Source organism: Juglans regia, chromosome 12 (genome assembly GCF_001411555.2).
Source record: "Juglans regia cultivar Chandler chromosome 12, Walnut 2.0, whole genome shotgun sequence".
NCBI classification, from domain to species: Eukaryota; Viridiplantae; Streptophyta; class Magnoliopsida; order Fagales; family Juglandaceae; genus Juglans; species Juglans regia.
Window position 1 is genome coordinate 29,390,224 of NC_049912.1, and position 20,698 is coordinate 29,410,921.

Consider the following 20,698-nt stretch of genomic DNA (forward strand, 5'->3'; position numbering starts at 1 on the left):
ATCTTACCTTCATTGGATTGACTCGGTTATCCATATCATATTTCCTTCGCTTCTCATCATCTATGAGCAACTCATAAGCAGCTTAAATCTTAATAAATCTAGGCTCCGCCGTTTCCCTCTCCTCAAGAGTCCCTTTACCGTCATAGACTTAAAACAGGAAGATTGTTAAGATAAATCAGCCTGCAGCATCAGTTATCTCTTCCAACAAACTAAAAGATAAGTCTACGAGTTAGACACTTATCAAGATAGAGTTGTAGTTGGCTTAGTCCTATGTATATGGATGGTTATCCTTATCTCCTATATTATAGGATACTGTACATATTAGTTTGTTCATTGTAAATCTTTATCTATAAATACAATACACAAAGGCAGGATACGTTTATCCTTGCCAGCCTTTATTTCATTATTTCTTTCTTGGCATCAGAGCCTCTAGGTTCGCACCGAATTCATGGCTGGATCAAAGCATTTCGCTGCTTCTTTATCATTCTCCATTCCTAACATATCACATCCAGTGTATACTAAACTGGATGATACAAATTATCTTGCATGGGTGTGTCAATTTCTCCTCATATTGCGAACAAATGGACTGCTGGGCATTGTTGATGGCTCAGAGGTCTGTCCAGATCAGTTTATTCAGGATCCTAATACAAAGGATTCCATGATACTGAACCCAGATTTTGTTCTCTGGGAAAAGAAGGACCAGTTTATTCTAAGCTGGTTCATTGCTACACTGTCTGATAAGATTGTCCCCACAGTGTATGTATTAAATACCTCTAGACAGGTATGGAATGCTCTTTCAATCAGATATGCCTCACCCTCAAAATCTCGGGTGAATCATCTAAGGCGCCAGTTGCAGACCCTCAAACAAGGCACTCGAACCTGCAGTGAGTTTGTTGGATCAGCAAAGGCTATTGCAGACCAATTAGCTCTAGTTGGTAAAACTGTAAGTGATGAAGATATTATCTCCTACATTATAGGTGGTTTGAACCCATCCTATAATCCATTCATTACATCTTATTCTTTTGCTAACAAGGACTCCTCTATGAATCTTGAGGAGTTCCAATCTAAACTTCTTAGTTATGAGCAACTACTTGAGAGTCAGGCAACTATTGCGGAATCAAGTTCCTTTGCCTTGTATTCTCAAAAATTCCCAAGACAAAACCACAAGCCAAAGCGTGGTTTTCAAGGAACATCAAGGTATCCTACTGGGAGGAACCCAAATCAGAAGAAAAGCTATACTCATTCTGGACATCAGTAACAAGGTAAGAGCCCTCCAAATCAATTTACCTCCAACAAGACTCCTTGTCAAATATGTGGTAAAAGCAGTCATCAGGCATTAGACTGCTTTCATCGAATGGATTTTGCCTATCAAGGAAGGCATCCCCCGACTGAACTTGCAGCCATGGTATCACAGTCTAATTCATTACATGGTGATGATGAGTGGCTAGCTGACAGTGGGGCTACAAATCATATCACAGCAGACTTGAACAATCTGACATTGCAGCAACCATACCAGGGTACTGACACTGTCACTGTTGGGAATGGTAATGGTCTTCACATTACACACATAGGCTCATCTTCCTTTAGAACACCTAACTCTATTGTTCACATGAAAAATATTCTTCATTGTCCAAATGCATCAAACAATCTACTCTCCATACAAAAGTTTTGTCATGACAATAATTGTTCATTCAAATTTACTGACAGTTATTTCTTAATCAAGGACAACTTGACAGGGGCGATCCTCCTACAAGGACCAAGTGAAGGTGGCCTATATCCAGTGCAATTAGGAAACTTAGTCAAGAATAAAAAGGCATTTGTGGCCTTGGTTGGAGTCAAGACTACCATAGACACATGGCACAAGAGACTTGGACATCCTCACACTCAAATTTTGCATCGAGTTCTCCAGAATAATCATCTTCCAATAAGCTCCAGCAAGTCTCAGTCAAGTCTATGTATGCCTTGTCAATTAGGAAAGAGTAAACAGCTTCCTTTTCTAGAGTCTAGTCGAGTGTCTTCTAGTCCATTAGAGTTAATTCACAGTGATGTATGGACATCACCTATTCCTTCAATAAGTGGATGTAACTATTATGTGGTTTTTATTGATGATTTTTCAAGATACTCATGGTTCTTTCCTCTTAAGCACAAATCTGATCTATTTGAGTGTCTTGTCAAGTTCAAATGCATCCTTGAAAATCTACTATCCCAAAAGATCAAACAATTTCAAACCGATGGAGGTGGTGAGTATACCTCTCGGGTCTTTGCCAAATATCTCAATGACAATGGGATTTTTCATCGCATAACCTGCCCCCATACCTCCCAGCAAAATGGGATTGCAGAGAGGAAACACAGGCATATTATTCAAACAGGGCTTACTTTACTAGCTCAATCCTCTCTTCCTCCTAAGTATTGGGTAGAAGCATTTCATACTGCTGTGTACTCTATAAACAGACTCCCATCTTCCTCTATACAATTTGACAATCCCTTTACTAAACTCTTCAAATCTGAACCAAACTACTCTTTCATGAAAACCTTTGGGTGTGCTTGTTATCCTTTGCTTAGACCCTACAACAAACACAAGCTAGAGTTTAGAAGTAAGCAATGTGTGTTTCTTAGGTATGGCTCCAATCAAAAAGGATACAAATGTCTTGACTTAGAAACAAATAAAGTCTATATGTCAAGACATGTAGTCTTTGATGAACAGTTGTTTCCTGCACAGATAAAGGCTACATCTTCCAACCCTGTACGAGATCAATCACTCCACTCAGGTATCACTCTACTACCTTCTCACTTCCTTTCCATTAATAATTTCAGTGAGACAATTCCACAGTTAACCTCTGAAACAGTATCCTCACAACAACCAACCCAAGAACCAACTCAGCAAGTTTCAATATCTGCTATACAGGAACATTATCTCAACACTTATCTTAATTCCCATTCAGTACCAGAATCTTCTCAGATCACTTTACCTAGTATGCATACCCTTCCTCCAGCACCTATAGTGGCCCCAACTAGAATCATCACTCGATCCATGACTGGCAATTCTAGGCCTAAACAGTTTAGTGACTTTCAAATGTACCACTCAAATAAGTCCACCAAACATCCTATTAAAGCCTTACTCACAGCAACCCTTCCTCGTGAACCAACTACATTCTCACAGGCAATGGCAAACCCTCAATGGTTAGCTGCAATGGAAAGTGAGTTCAAGGCTCTACTGGACAATGAAACGTGGTCTCTCTGTCCAAGACCCAGAGATCGACATGTCATCAACAGCAAGTGGGTGTACAAGCTAAAAACAAAAGCTGATGGTTCTATTGACAGATTTAAAGCTAGATTGGTAGCTAAAGGTTTTGAACAAAGAGATGGAATTGATTACACTGAGACCTTTAGTCTAGTGATAAAACCAGCCACTATTAGGCTGCTGCTAGCTATTGCACAGCACTTTCACTGGCCCATTAAGCAACTGGATGTGTCCAATGCTTTTCTCCATGGTGTTCTTTCCGAAGAATTATTTATGGAGCAACCAAAAGGCTTTGTGAATCAGAGATATCCTAATCATGTATGCAGATTACATAAGGCAATCTATGGTCTTAAGCAAGCTCCTCGGGCATGGTACAATCGACTCACTCAAACCTTACAATGTCTAGGGTTCCAAGGTTCCCTACTTGACACCTCTCTTTTTATGCTTCATAAAGATGACAATCATTTATTTGTACTTATCTATGTGGATGACATTATTGTGATGGGGACACATTCTTCAAGCATTGAGTGGTTGATTGAGAATCTGCAGAAGGAGTTCAAAATGAAAGATCTAGGGAATTTATCCTACTTTCTTGGAATACATGTACACAGAGGCAAAGAGGGGATGCATCTCAGCCAAGCAAAATATATTTTTGATCTTCTTGACAGAGTTGACATGCTTGGAGCTAAACCTTACTCAGCACCTTGCGTGTCTGGTAAGAAACTCAGCAAGTTTGAAGGAGACCCTGTCAAAGATCCTACACTTTATAGACATATTGTGGGGGCTTTACAGTACTGCACACTCACACGGCCTGAAATAGCCTTTTCAGTTAATCAACTGTGCCAGTTTCTGCATTGTCCCACTACAGTTCATATGACAGCAGCAAAAAGGGTGTTAAGATATCTTAAAGGCACAGTGGATTATGGATTGTGGTTCCCCTCAGGTCCTCTACAGTTAAATGCCTACTGTGATTCTGATTAGGCTGGTGATCCTACTGACAGAAGGTCTACAAGTGGCTATGGAGTTTTTCTAGGTAATTGCTTAATTTCCTTGCAAGCCAAGAAACAACCTGTAGTTTCAAGGTCCAGTACAGAAGCAGAGTACCGAGCAATGGCCATATGTACTGCTGAGTTATATTGGATCCGCATGTTGATCAAAGAGCTTCAATGTCCACTAATAACATCTCCACAAATATGGTGTGATAATATGGGAGCCATTGCACTTGCATCTAATCCTATTTTTCATGCTAGAACAAAACATGTGGAAGTAGATTATCATTTTATTAGAGAAAAAGTGTTGAACAAAGACATTATTATTCACTACATCGCAACTGCAGAGCAATGTGCAGATATCTTTACCAAGGGTTTGACTACTCCTAGGTTTTTAGAACTCAGAGACAAACTCATGGTCATTAATCCTCCCATAAGTTTGAAAGGGGATGTTAAGATAAATCAGCCTGCAGCATCAGTTATCTCTTCCAACAAACTAAAGGATAAGTCCACGAGTTAGGCACTTATCAAGATAGAGTTGTAGTTGGTTTAGAATTGTAGTTGGCTTAGTCCTATGTATATGGATGGTTATCCTTATCTCCTATATTACAGGATACTGTACATATCAGTTTGTTCATTGTAAATCTTTATCTATAAATACAATACACAAAGGTAGGATACGTTTATCCTTGCCAGCCTTTATTTCATTATTTCTTTCTAAGATAACTGGATCAATACAGTGCCCAAGACTGGGGACCGCCAACTTTCAAGCAAACATCAATACACAACAGCTAACAGGAACTAAGCTTCATAGAACAATCATGCTACATCCATAATACAATGACAAAAGAAACCCAGATATAATGCATATGAAACTTCCGATTGACTGAAACCATGATAAAGGACAAACCATCTGGATGATAAAATTTGGCCAAGCGCCTGTAAGCGAAATTTATCTGTTCTTCATCAGCATCTCTTTCTAACTCTGTTTTATAAAATAAATTCCAGGTTGAATTTGTCAACCATTTTGATCACGATCAGGAAACTTATAACAGAGTAATAGACTATTCCTTCAAACTCCATTTCTCTATAATGACCGGAAGGAAGCACAATTAGTGCATTAAGATTTCATTTTTCTTGTCCTCTTTCAGATAAAAACCTTATCACATCTTTGAAAAGAACCCACCATCTTGATAGGATGGGGCTGTGTGTAGATATTCATAAACATGCATTCAAATCAGTATCAAATACGTATATATATGTTATTTAAATATATGGGTATTAATTATTATTGTTATCTGATATCCAACGAAGCTCACTGAGTCTAATTTTAATCAAGGAAACGGTTTGACATTCCCAGGGCACATCCCATCGCTTCAAAATGGACCAGTCCAACCCAGTTTCCTAAAAACAATTACTATAGGGTATTCGTAACTTGCTCTATTTTTGGTGCAGGAAACAAGGGCTTTCCGTGAGGTTGAGGGTGCTGTTTTCAGAGGTGTAGGGTGCTGCACGGTGGGCTCGTCCGTTCTTGTTAAAGTCGACAGCAGCCTCATAATCTATGTAAGGAAGTCCATCCTTAATCGAGGAGGATGATCAAACATCAGGGATTGACTCTATTTCTGTAAACTTGTAAAAAAATTTGTCTTCCAGCTGAATTTTTGTTAGAATCGGCCTCGAATAATACACAAGAAAAAAAACTTGCCCTAATCCGTCTGTGTACCAAAAATTTATGATGATGAAAGAAAGAAAATGCAGGCATAGCAAACCTTAACTTGAGACAACACGCAAACTTCTTATAAATAGAAAAAAAAAAACTTGCCTCAGTCTTTTTGTGTACCAAAAATTTATGACAATGAAATAAATAAACGGCAGACATCGTAAACCTGGTGATTCTTGGCCACTTCGCACTGTTGGTGGAGGAGACGTTTGGTCTTCCAAGATGTGGCAGATCATCGGTGAAGTCGAAAGGTCAATATCTGTGGTATATTCAACAGGCGTTTTAGTAACTCTTCACACTGCTTTTAATTTTATCGTAAAAACAGAATTAACTGGAGTTAACGGAACACATAAAAAATTGATAGAAAAATAAGAAAATCTGTTAAAACAAGAATTTCTGTTAGATAGGCTCTTTATATATATAAAGAGATTTGTCATGCATAGATGTGGGGATATTAATTAATTACAGATTCTTGATCTCCAGCTTAATTGGTAAATACCTTTAAAAAATAAAAGGCCAAGAGGCGTTGACTTTATTTATCAAATTCATGATCTTTATGATGGAGTCTCAATCTTTATTACATCCAGTGAATAAATCTTTATTTATTTATTTTTCTCCTATTTTCGACTTTTCTTTATTTAAAAATTGTTCTTACCTGATTTTTATTTTAAAAAATCTAAATTTTGAAAATCGGTCACTACTCGATCGTGATTTGGGGGGCCGATCGAGTGACTAGTCATGCCGTCCGTGAATGATTAGCTAGTATACTCCTTACGAAAAAGTGGATTCATACCCAATATGTTGGTCAAATAAATACAACTATATATATATATATATATATGACAAGAGATAACATGAAAGTATATAATTAAATATTTTAGGAGGAAAAATGGTATAAGTTCACCTTATTCTTCAGCAAATTCTAGTTCGCATATCCATGTTCTGGTGTAAAAAAATAAGGTACCCGATTCTTAAATCCTAGTTCGCACATCAAAAAATAAGCTGTCTGGTCATGTAAAATCTGATTTAAAATTTAAAATTTAAAATTTAAATTAAATTATGACATGCAACCACTTTACTAGGTATATATGCTCTATCTACCCGCGGATTGAGAGTACAATTTTTCTTTTCAAAATATGATTTAGTACGTAATTAAGATTTTTCACTTAATCAGTACGAAATTATATAAGTTTGCTCTGCAGAAAATCCTCAAAGGTACATTATATTAATATATATGCAATTAATTAACGTTCATGATGTGTTTGAGCATGATATATATTAAGATATTTTTTTAATTATTTTATTTTGCCAACAAATCGAATGATTGATAATTGTCTAATAAGTAAGGTTAATTCATTAATTAAAAAGGTCATCGATCGACCTACTCAGATTAGTGTATAAGAAATAATTCCGTGACCGTTCCAAACTGCAAGTCCTAGTGGGATGAACGCGGGCACATTATCTAGAAAAGTTCGTGTCCATGCATGTGTTTTTCGTTGACTTGGACTTTTATTGATAAGGGCAAAAAGGCACATCAATATTCTCTAATTAGTAGCCCAAAAATCGTCGATTTTGGGCTTAAAAATCTGTTTAATTAATATTTGATGTACATGTTCATGATAGGGCTAACGATCTATTTATTATGGTTTGATTTTAGAGGAGGAAATTTGGGTGTTTCTCAGAAACTTCGGTGGTCCTAGCTAGCTAGCCTTGTGTGCGTGGCCGGGGACCACCCACTCCGCCCGACATCTCATGACTCATAGTCGTATCGGGTGGAATAGTTATTTATGGACTGCCAACCGATTACGAATTTAGGGTCAGCATGCAACTTGGCCTTTCATACAACTAGCTAGCTCCATTAACTAATTCGTTTGATGACGAATAAGACATGTTTGGATGACTCAGCTTATTTATTGATCATCAGGAAACCTACACCAATCATGTCTATCCTCCATCTTCATCAGAAACTTCACACGAGTTTAGTATAATTATATATAGGTACTACTCTCTCGGTATATATCTTTATTTGGATCTTCTTTTTTAGTCTTAAATTTTGGATGAAGTTTCTAAAGAATCCTAATTTAAAAAATATATAAAAGAAAATATTGGCCTAGGTACATGCTAGCTAGCAAGGCATGTGTCCTGCCCTAAACCTTTGTTTGCCGCTAGCTGTCCAAATTTCAAACCATGCATCATGCATGTGCGTACCCTGGCCTGGTTCGGGATCCACTTCCAAAAAAAAAAAAAAAATTCCTCTTAAGCGCATGGTCCTAATGATTCAATCACATTATTTGAGAAACTCTAGATGCTGTTGGAGTAAAGGATCGTCAACAAGGACGTTCTAGTGCGTTGTAGATTCTTATCTAAGACTTGTATCATTTGATAATGTCATGTGAATCGCTAGAAACATGTGAAGTGTATGGCTAACCCCAATCTAACCCGATCAGGGTTTTAGCTAGGATTTGAAATCTGGATTTCGGTTTGAGTATATCTGGATTTTCAAACCGGAATCCGAATGAACAGTCCTAAAAAGATGGTCATAGGTTAATCAACCATCTCTCTCTCTCAAACTATTTCTTCGGGCATTCACATGAATCACATCTCTCCAATACTCTTATCTCAATTTATTTAGCTTTCCGAAATTTGCTTGTCCGATTCTCACAGATTGTGTGTGGCTTCTGTTTCTGAGCATTAAAAGATAATGCGGATTAGATTGATTTATATTTACATATACATAGCTTCTCTTAATTTAGAAATAGTGTATGGCAAAAGAAAATGTGCTACATTCTGCTTCCCAGTTCCTTTTCAGTGCCAGCCAGCAGCTATAGCCCCGTAGCCACAGAGAACATGGTTGCACCCTCCCAGCCTATGGCATACAAAAAACTATAAAGAAAAACCAAAATATTCAAACTAAAAAAAAAGGTACTAGGTTGTAAACCCGGTTCCAGAATTAAAATCCGATACTCAGACCTTGTGTACCCGGATTTTCCAACCCAAATTCCAGCCTGGACTTGTTCCGAACCGAAACCGGAATATGATTTTTCGGGTTCCGGACCAAGCCAGAAAAAAATCCAGCCCAAATGAACAATCATAATCAATACTACTGTATCTGGAAATTACATTATTAACAATGTTCTAGTTATTATCAAATTTAAAATTTAATTAAAAGTTGAAGTTTTGGTTAATCATTAGAGTTATTAATATATATTGGGCTATCCATTGCAAAGTCAAAATAATAATATAATATTATATCTTTTTTTAATTTTTTAATTTTTTATATTTTTTACAAATACATTCTATATATTAATTAATAATTTAACTTTTACTTAAAATTATACTTTCCAACTATTTTTTTCCTCAATTTAATTATCCAACAAACACATTTTACCAACTTGGAGAATATTTTTAGAGTAAAATATTGTTTTGGAGATAATTAAACAGCAACTAGCCAAACTTGGAGAATTGTTTGACTTTACTGTAGTTCAAAAGTGGAGCATTAGAATTTTGACTATTTCAATACAGATAGATCACTTTAGTAAAAGTTAACCAAAATTTGACTAGATGGTATCAAAGCCGCTACGGGACAGTCGGGCTATTAAAGATAGAAGAGCAGTCCTCCATTCAGGCATCGATATGTTGGAAAAAAACACAATAAGCTAATTAGACCTCATCACACAGAATCACCACACGCAAGAGACATAAATCATTGTTCTCCAAGCTCTCTTCCTCTTTTTGTCTTTGTCTCCAAGCTCTCAAGCCCGTCTCTTTGCACCTCCACCAAGCCCGCCGCCCAAGACCAAGCTCAGTTCCACTGCCACCATCTCAGTCCGATGCCCGTTGCCTAGCTTGGTTTTTCAAAACACTTGACCCACACGAATTGAGCGTCATCTCACCCACACGTATTTCGCACCACTGGAGGCCACATAGATTTCACATCACCGTCGCACTACCCCAGTCGACAACTAACGGTTTTCATGGCTGAGAAATGTGGCCTTGGTGTTGCTCAGGTAATTTTCACCATTCTCAATACTCAATCAGCATTCTAATATATTACTTATATGTGTTTGATTAAATTTTGATAAGAAGATGAAAGTCCGAAATAAAGAGGCAAATGCATCGTCACTTTTCGCCTATTATTGTGCCAAGAAGACCTTTTCCATCACACATTGGCTTTTTCTTCAACGCCTGCCTTCTCTTTTGTTTTCTTTTCTTTAGATGCATCATCATTTTTTGCCTCTGTAGCTGCTGTAGTTTCAATTGCTTCCTTGTTTCGGCCTTCTCTTCTGTTTTCTCGTTGCATTTGAAGGTTGTTGGGAAGGTGTACATTCAGTGCTCAGAGTTCATTTATTTTGTTCTATTCACCAGAGTATCAAATCTTAATGTGTTCATGTGTATGATACTATGATCAATGATGAAAAGTCAACTTCAGGGAGGAGTTCAAGCCTGCCAAACTGTAATGTGAACATCTTCACGAATGACTTACGTAGCAAGAACCCTTTGAAATTAATGACTGGATTCCTAATTCCCTTGTTGGCCCATACTATAATTTGAGAAAGTTCAGGAATGTAATGACCTGATGAGTGATGAACGTACATTAATGCAAACTTACGGCAAGCTCTCCACTTTAAAAAGTTTAAAATCATTATTAGTCAGGAAAATGCGTTTGGTGAGCAAGAAAATTAACCTGCATAGCTTTCTCCCGCAATGTAGAATGGCCTATATATGTTTGTACTGAGCAAACCTCTCAAACCATTTAATGAGAAATGTATAGGAATCTTTTGCTGCAGTACTACTTGCAAATGCATTGAAAAGTTAGAAGATAAGGGTAAGTGGGTCAGGGTGAACTTCAACAATTAAAATTGGGCAAAAAATAGGGAACGAAATTGTGGAAGAGTGACCTAGCTGTTCTTTGGTCACCAGCAGTGTATACATCCGATAAATTATCTGAATAGGAAAATCCTACTCCTGCCGGTGAATCAAGGAAAAGAAACTTTGCCTCTGCACCAAGTAAAGTCAATCAACTTGTTAGATATAACAAATTAGAAGGTAGAGTCCCATAACTTTATTTGATCAAGAACTACATGCAGCCTCCTGGATAAATCAAAACCGTACATCAACATTAATTTTGTTACCTCTGTTCCAAGCGTAGGGACTCAAAGAAAGAGTCTTGCTGTCGGGTCTTACTCGGAAGGGCCCCACCTCCTCGGAGGCTCCATAAGCCACAGAGGAGCAACCTGGCCCACCGTTGAGCCACAAAACAAGCAACCTTGATGCGGGCACTCTGTCAACCGGAGCCTCTATCAGCCAATAGAACAAAGACCTGTCTGATCGAGGAGGGCCCACGTTAATATAGCCAGAATATTGAGAAAAGTTTAGGTCTATTTGCTGGTTGCCCAGGCAGCTTGTTGATCCTGTCCCGCTTCTGGTCTTCAAGGCCAGTGATCATCATGATCAGCAACCGCCACCAGTGAATTGGAAACTGAACAAATGAGCACAGAGACAAATTAAACCCAAAAGAGAAAGCAAAGAGAAACAACTGCTAATTTTGTGTTGCTCTCCCATTATTGGCTGGCTATTCTATTTCCTAACTTCTCTTGGAAATGGCTGAAGAGTTATACAGAAGTGGTAGTGGAGGACCGGAGGTATACCATTTTTTCAGATTCAAAAGTTACACCCCAAAACTGCGCCGGGCGTGTTGTACCTTCTTTTTTTTCGGAATTGAATAATGTTCCATATTATTTCGAATGAAACTGCATGCAGATCATTATAGCCGCGATTTTTGTTTTGAGAAATTATACGTAAAGCCTCATTAAGTATAATAGCTTAATTTAATTAACGTGTGATTTATCATTTTTATCATTGTATCTTAATATTTAAATATATATATTTAAATAGAAAGTTAAAAATGACAAATCACATATTTGTTAAGTGAATATCTATGGTGTAAGGCTTCATTATAGCATTTTTCTTTTATATTATATAATTAATCACTCATTTTGATTAGATCAATCCCAAAAATTCTGAAAAATTAGAAAACTTGGTAATTGGAATATATCTTAGAAGCCATAAATTCAAACCGTTTGTCATTTCAATGGAGAAAATTGTTCAAGACGTCTTTAAAATTTTGGATGATCAAAGTTCACACACACATATATAAGTACTACTACTGATCTTAGAATCTTCTGTTTTTTTATTGAATTTAGATAAAGCATGAAATAAGTCTTATAAAATTTATTTGAATTTAGATAAAACGTGATATAAGTCCAATAAAATTTATTTAACTTGTAATAATATTGGACGCAAAACTTATTTGATGTGTCTTATCTCTCATTTTCTAGGTCTTAGGGCTCTTTTGGATATAAGAATATCTTAAAATATACGAGAATATCTTAGAATATACGAGAATATCTCAACGCATATCCACGTATGAGCATTCAAATTTATTGGTTTTCAAACTCAATGACTTAGTCCAGTTTGGAAGTTAGATTCAATTGAGATCAACCAGTTCAGTATAATTTTAAGCTGAATCTAACATTCAAATACATAACTTTTAGATAATTAAATTCGTCTCAATTCAAAATCTCTTTTACACGTGAGATCCACATGAATATTTTTTAACTCAACATCTCTTTACATGCTAGACTCACAACTTTTTTCAACTTCCTATAAATATATCTAAACTCATATTAACATTTAGGAGAGGTTTGGATTCAAAACTCACATCAATCCATCTCAATTCATCATTATAACTTTTTTAAATTTCTATACAAAATATAATAAATAACTTAACTTTTATTCTACTATTCATAAATCATCTCAACTCATCTCTAAATCTAAGGCTATGTTTGGCAAGTGAGGTACTCTCACTACTATTTTTTATTTTATTATTACTTTTTACCTACTTTTCTACTATTCATTACTTTTTACCTACTTTTTATTACTATTCAATATTTTATTATTAATTTTTCATTACTTTTTTATTACTATTTACAAATATTCTCAACACTTCTCACTATCCAAACGTACCCTAACCTCTCATTAAACACATCTATCATCTCAATTCATAATTATTTATAAAAAAATTTAATTCATCTTAATTCAATTCAATTCATCTTAAAATATTCGTCATGCGTTTAACTGTATCTAAAATCTCGTATACAAATCAATTCTGTAGGAAGATTTGTACAAAAAGGGGCATATAAAGGGATCTTAATTTTTCAAAAACGTGCAGCAAGTGTTGACTTGCAGTTATCGATGTGGGATCAAAATGAGGTGGATCATAATGGAGCCACATGCTGGGTCTGACCGTCTTCTTTTGATTTTGTTCGATTGAATTAATGGCGGGTTGCGTTCCCCAAGACCCGAAACTCAAGTGGCCCATGTGATCTTGACTCTTCGAAACTGTCGGGCAGGTTTGGAGTAGACGACAAAATATAAAATTTTTATCTTATTTTATAATTATATTTTTTTAAAATTTTTATATAAAATATAATAAACAATTTAATTTTTTTAAATTTCAATATACATTTTTCAAATCTCAAAATAATAATAATATTAAAACATAATATTTTAAATTTCAAAACAAAATATAAAATCCTCATCTCATCTTCCAAACCTGTCAAAACTCAAAACAACGGAGGAATAAATAATGAAAAATAGTATTTTGAGTTTTGAAAAGGATAAATTTTTTTATTTGCAAAAAATTATTTTTTTAATAATAAATTTTAATTTTTTAAAAGAAGTTCACGAAAGTTGCAGATACACTCGTAAATAACTGGCTGAATGGAATTCGGAGAAGGTTGATTTCATGTATTTGGTTGTTGCACGGTGTTTTCTGCTGTCGATAATCTGGGATTGGGGCATGCCTCGTTGTAGTCGTTCTCTTCGTGGTTTTATTTTTCATAAAATACAAATTTACTCATGATCCAAACAAATATATTTGATTCGTCAGAACAGGAGCAATCAGTATTCGGCAGCAAGTGGCATGTGCAGCTAGCTACATGGAAGGAATCCAATAAAAATAAAGTAAAATTCATATACAAATCTTAAATATTTACGAATTCAATTTCCATGTACTATAATCATGCAATTTCTTCAATGATTTTTTTTTTTTTTTCTTTTCATAGACAGAAATCCAGTAAAACAATGGTTGCAAACTTAAAATAATGAAATGGCATCACTTGGGGGCAAGAATGGAGGGGCACTCGAGTGGAATGCTTCTTTTATTTTATCTTTACCTAGCCCCCTGTGCATATAAACGGTAATAATACTTTGTGCTTATTTGTCAAGAATAGGATTGAAATGGCTTTAGCGTGGCATGGGCTTGTTCTCCAAAAATGATCTGAAAAGAATGAAAGCTTGACGAGGTCGATGGAGTGGAACCTCATGTCCTGCTCCGGTCACTGTCACAAATGTCAGTCCTTTGTATACTTGGCTCCACCCACCAACCTATGTCACAAACGTAAGAGAGCTTGTGAGGACATAAATCATCAACTTTATAGCAAAATGTTTATCATACAGACACCTTTAGATTGTTATGTATGTTATGGAACCAAAACGTACAGATATAAAAGTACCAAATTAGTATCAAATGTCACAAATGAAGTTTTAGTAGCACATGCCAACCAAAACTTAAAAAGTAGCAAGTGTTTATTCGAGCTACTGGTACATGTAATTGTCATAACAGCAATAAAGACCACCTCATCTCATAATGAATAATCGTAACATTACTTCTCCCAAAGAAAAATAAATGGCTCCTTAAAAATTGGCACCCAAGTTTCTGGTTGGAAAGAAAATGTTTCTGACCACTAACCTTTCCATTGTCATACCATGGGTACCAGTTGGTAATAGTTTGCAGCTTCAGGGCATCAATGGAATATCGAGTTGCAGTCACAGGAACCACTGCGTCAGTGTCTCCACTGAAATATGAGTTCATAAAATGAGGATACAGGACATAACAATGACAGATATAGTTTGTCAGCTCAAGTTCATCAAAATATTTGTTGGATACAGGACACATAAAAAAACCTCGATACAAAATTGAGTATGCCAAATCACAATCCAGTCAACACCAACAGTAGGAAAATGCTCAGGTAAGCATCGACGACAACTATAGTCAACACCTAAAACCTAGCTGTGAGTTCAGATATATGATAAAGTTGTTTTATTTCCGGATCCCATGTTCACAATTGAAAAGGACATCTCTGCAACTCCAGTCTCTAGACCTACAAATATCATGATAAGCAGGAGAGTGAAAATGTTGCGTTAAGTCTCATAATGAGTGTATGGGTTGCAACGAAGTGCATGTGTTAAGTCCCATTTTTGTTTTAGTACGAAATGAAACTGGTCTTTATCCGCAATTCCAATGAGCTCCAACTATAAGTTTAACTTTGACTAGTCTTATAGCGCAAATATGACTAACGTTTCCTTTGGTCATGATAAATGATATCGGGCCCACCTTGATAACACCATGTGGCTTTGAGGCACTGTAGTGTGAAGCAAGCCCTCAGTGATACCCAGATTGTAAAGGTGTTGTGTTATGTCTTATGCTGAATGGGTGGACCGTGAAGGCATGCATGTGCAGATGTGCACGGTTTGACATTCGTTGAGTAGAAAGCAGAATTGGACTTTATAAGAGATTTCCAAGGAGTTCTATTTGTAAATATAACTATCCATTTTAGGATCTATCATAGATATAATTATCGAGACAAATATATATTACAAGCTAAGATACTACTTTACTTTCACAACTCATATAGTTCGACATACACTATTTCCACCACTAGTATTGTAATGTTAAATCCCCAAATTGCTTTGAAACCTTCAATAATTTCACAGAAAAATTGGGGAAGTAGGGAACACACATACACCCACACATAGGGAGAGAGAGGGAGACCTGTATACCCATATCCTGAGGCCAGCAGCAATGAGTTCAGAATAAAGAGGAAGCATAGAGAGTGGGGAATCTGCCCAGTAGTTACCAACAATGTCACTGTGAAAGAAAAGAATACGCCAACAATGCCATCACAACATGTGCAATGAAATCCTATCAAGTATCCGAAACTAAGATCTTACCCAGTTACCTGCATGTTTTCCATTGATAAGAAATCATAGTTGTATTGGCATGGAGAGCCTTCTGAACTTCTGGGAGATTGAAGTACATTTCAGAGTACCTCTCGGTGCAGGGATCATATGCTCGGGACATCCATGGCTGATTTCAAAAGTAAAGAGACAGATGAGCTAAAACAAACCTTGTGATTACTTTTAAGGAGTGAGATCAGTATTAAGCCATTTGTAGACCCCAAAGAAGAAGATATTGATGTGGACAAGTATGCAGAACAATATGGGGTGGCATTTTTAACCCGCCTATACCAGTAGTGAGGAAACTCAGAACAAGAATTACTTTGTGCAATATTGAATCAAGAGTTGGATAGAAAAAATTGATAGGGAAACGTAGGTGATGACAGATACCAGAAAGGAAGACAAATTTTAGTGGATGGAAATGCAATGCAAGTTTGAAACATATATTGCCATCTTAAAATTAAGGTCTTAATATTTGCACATACTTAAAACATATGAAAAATACATGTATGTTTTTATATATGTGTGATACAGCCTTAGCATAGTTTTGCTGCCGAAAGCTCCATAAATATATGGCATGATTCCTACACCAAGGCCCAAAGCAAAAAAATAACAAATGCCCAACATCAATGATGGTCGAATTTTTTTTTATAAGTAAATCAATGATGGTCAAATTAGCACAAACTTGAAATTAATTATTCATTATATTTTTTTCCAAGTCCCAAACACAACCATAGAAGAAAAGGTTGATCCCATTATACCAAACTCATCTTATATATCCTTTATAAGAGATCCATGCTCACATAGTGTTTGTGCTATTTCATAATTACGATCAACTGCAACAACTTTAAAAGGAGAGTTAGTCAGCAGCTGTTGATTGAAGCGTCTAATTAATCAACAGATGTCAGCTAAAGCTCCTACAAATTTTTAGAATGATTGGGCAGGTCATGGGATTACAGAAGGGGGAAAAGGAATTATACCAGCTGTAATGAGCATGTGCTGAGGCCAGGAGACCCAAGACCCACCCCCCAGCTTGCAAAATTATGGAGAACATAATGGCACTGCGGGACCCTAGAAGCTTTATAAGGTTTAAGCTCAACATACAACAGCTCTCTCAAATACTCAGAAGGCAGTAACTATGAGAACACATTTCTCAGATTTGAAAAAGATAAAATGCGTCTTTTTAGTTTCCCTTGACGACTCGCCAATCAATACGTGTATTAACCTGTGCTAAAAGCAGCTAATGCAACATATTGGGCAATCTCTATGAACAATTTTCCACCATTACTGTCAAAGTTCCAGATAGCAATACAAAAATTTCAAATATAGATGCTAAGCATAAATAGCACCATTACCTCACGTCAAACAACATTAGGCAGTAAAAGCCACGTTTTACGTCAAAATTTTTTTGTGTCCGCTACTCTTTTGACAGTCAAAAAGAGCTACTATTTGTATTGATACGTAAAAGAAACAATTGACGATAACTTACATAATGACCCCTTAAGTTGCGCCTCAATGATCCAGTATTATTGCAAGGCCGAGTGAAAATGCTATATGGATCAATGTTTCCCTGCTCCACCTCTGCAACTTTAAGAGCCTTCATGCATTCCAGTGAGGGATGTTGAGATGATCCGAAGTCGCAGGCGACTCGTAACATGCGATAGGTGGAATCAGAAATCAAGCCATGGGTCCACCAGTATTCAAACGTGCCAATGTAATCATGGTAATCGTCAGTAACAGCATTTCCCACCTGATAGAAAAGAAGATACAAAAATCATGCATATGATGATCATTATTTACCATGAGCCAGTTGGGTATTGAAAGTATATCGGCTTAAATCTAATAAAATTTATACTCACCAAAAACCCCTTGAAATTAATAATTGGGTTCTGGATTCCTTTGTTTCTTTGGTAAACAATTTGAGACAGCTGAGGAACGTAATGGCCTGAAACAGAATGGTACAAGTTAGCTGATTCATCACGATATCAAGTCACCGTGAAAAATTGTAAAACTGAAATTCAAAATAAAAAATAAAGTAATTCAGGACCTGCGTAACTTTCTCCAGCAATGTAGAAATCCCTGTGCTTGTACTGTGGAAACCTTTCGAACCAATGGATAAGAAATGTATATGCATCTTCGGCTACAAATGCATAGCACCCATGCACCAAAAAATTATTAGGATGTCAAATTCAACGCATTTTGACAATTTGCATTACTTGTTATTTGACAATCATCCACACCTCAGCATGCGAAATAAAGTAGAACGTTATCATCCTGACAAATTGTTTAAAAATTACAATTAAACTAATACGCCACCTGTTCTCTGATCACCCGCTGTGTACAAGTCTGAAGTTGTGTTCGAATACGAAAAACCAACACCAGCAGGAGATTCGAGGAACAGAAAATTCGCCACTGTCCGAAAGCCCGAGAATTTATCGAAATTGAGTTAAGCCTCGTCAATAACACAGTACATGAATATCGATTTGACAAGTTTATACATACAATTGTTCCAAGCATAAGGATTCGAGTAAAGAGTCTTCCCGTCGGGCCTAATACGAAAAGGTCCGATCTCCTCAGCTGCTCCATAAGCAACTGAAGAGCAACCAGGACCACCGTTGAGCCACAGCACAAGTGGCCTTGACTTAGCTCCACGACTTGACGATGACTCAACCAACCAGTAAAACAATGCTCTTCCAGCTTGATCATTCACAGTCACGTAACCTGAAAACTGAGCAAACCCCACATTCCCTGGCTGTCCTGGCAACTCGGTGATCCTATCTCTCAGCTGATCTCTAATAGGAGAAGAAAAACAAGTTCCCACAAGAAGGAACAAGATGCAAATAACAGAGAATAAACAATGACCCATGAATAAAACAAAGTCAAAATCTAACGAAATTGAACAAAATCCAGACGCGCAAATCCCGAAATCGTTTCCGGGATTTCAAGGAAGCTGGCTTTTGATTTCTAAATCATAGGAAGTGGGCAGAACAAGACAGCAGAGAGATTGACGGAAAGAAAGACACGGTCCGACCAATGAAGCACTCAGAGTCACTGGAAGAATAGCATACATAAAGAAATTGGGCACAGATCACAAAACAATCCTGGGTTTCCTTCCGGAGAATCGCCTACAGGTTACAGAGCATTAAAACCTTAGTCTGACTGCATTAAATGACTGAAACAGACAAAGCCAAGAAAAAACAGATCCCAAAAAGTATTTCCGGCCCAACCAATTTTTATCTAAAAAGCAGAGAGAGAGAGAGATAGACGGAGAGGATTCGAATCATATGAATATAATTGTGATGAGCTGTAATGACGTATGAACAATTTGAAACCACGCATTTGTTTGTGTTTTTTCCGGCTTTTTAATCAGAACCTTGAATTGTCTTCTCTCTTTTGCGTTTGTTTCTAACAGACAATTGGCCGAATAGGTAACAGGCGCGCATGGGGGATGGCTGCTTGCCCCGTTCTGATTCTGAATATTCAAAACTTCTCCGCAAAGGCTACTAGCTAACATTTGAAGAAACGCACAAAAAGGTTAAGATCTGTTTTATCGAATGAATCTTAAGAACATAACAGAAAAAGGCGGTAGCCAACTTTGCTCACAGTAAGTAGTCTTTAATTATTTGTCTAATCTAATCGGTCACAGCAGCAATAGAAGCAAAAGGTCAAAAAGGCACGCTATCTCGCTCACGGCTCACTCATAGTGAGTGCCACTCGTTATTGACTACTCTGTCTTTGCACTGTGATGGTTGCTGCTGCCTGGTGGCCCTGTGGTCCCTTCAATCGTAGACTTGGAGGGTTTACCAATAGCTGGACCCCTGTTTAGTTTCTTACCTTCTCTCTCTCTTCCCTTTTCTTTTGGGTTTTCTATGCCCTTTTCTTTTGGATTGTTCTATATAGAACCGATGTATAGTGATCTATATCAAATCAGATTTAAAATTAATTATTTACTCTTTATTTATAAAGAAATTTTATTTACAGTTTCTAAATAAAGATTGAATATACACGTCTTTTATTAAATAAAAAAAATATCATTTTGATAAAGATATTATTATAATTTTAAAAAAAATTAAAGATAAAATTAACTAAACTTGTAATGCATTCTTCATTTGAAGACTGTACGTAGCATTGCTCTTCTCTAAATATACATATTTTCTCTTATCAGCTCTCTCATCAACTATGTCTCTCTCATTAGCTCTCTCTCATCAGCTCAATCTTTTTCTCTCATTAGCTCGATCATTCTCTTTCATTAGCTCAATTTCTCTCTCATCAAGTATCTCTATGTCAATATCATTTGCACGCCATTTACACCATTCACTTCACTTGCAACAAGCGTTTTTCTTACTTCTAAACATTCCTGCCACAATTTTTACGTTCTTTTTTAACCATCTATTAATACAGTATAGAAGGACCATGCCATTTGGTCAAAAACTAATAATGTGTATAAGTTTTAAATATTTTTTTTAAAACAAAATCTGCTTGTACTATATATTATATATGATTTTTAATTTTTATTAGTAAATGTGTTCTATTAATTATGAGTAAAATAATTCAATTAATTTAATATAAATAAAATTATAAATAAATAAATAAAAATAAGTATAATATGTGAGATAATGTATAGTAAATCTCTTTAAAAAACTAGACTTCACTATGTAATAGTACAGA

The 20,698-nt window shown here is 36.3% G+C and overlaps 1 protein-coding gene across 2 annotated transcripts; it reads right to left on the reverse strand.

Annotated features, from left to right (window-relative positions):
- Nucleotides 1–14,043: 14,043 nt before the first annotated feature.
- On the reverse strand, nt 14,044–19,589 carry LOC108979996 (serine carboxypeptidase-like 27). 2 transcript variants are annotated; one of them, XM_035683611.1, is made up of 10 exons: nt 19,404–19,589; nt 18,533–19,155; nt 18,347–18,442; nt 18,078–18,170; nt 17,890–17,975; nt 17,520–17,780; nt 16,033–16,160; nt 15,846–15,941; nt 14,763–14,868; nt 14,044–14,398 (listed from the first exon to the last, which is right to left on the reverse strand). In XM_035683611.1, exons 2-10 carry the CDS (start codon nt 18,894–18,896, stop codon nt 14,258–14,260), a joined length of 1,371 nt encoding a protein of 456 aa, XP_035539504.1. In that variant the 5' UTR covers nt 18,897–19,155; nt 19,404–19,589; the 3' UTR covers nt 14,044–14,257. The 2 variants fall into 2 exon arrangements, with proteins under 2 accessions (XP_035539504.1, XP_018806348.2); XM_018950803.2 differs by having other exon boundaries at nt 18,533–19,589.
- Nucleotides 19,590–20,698: the final 1,109 nt, after the last annotated feature.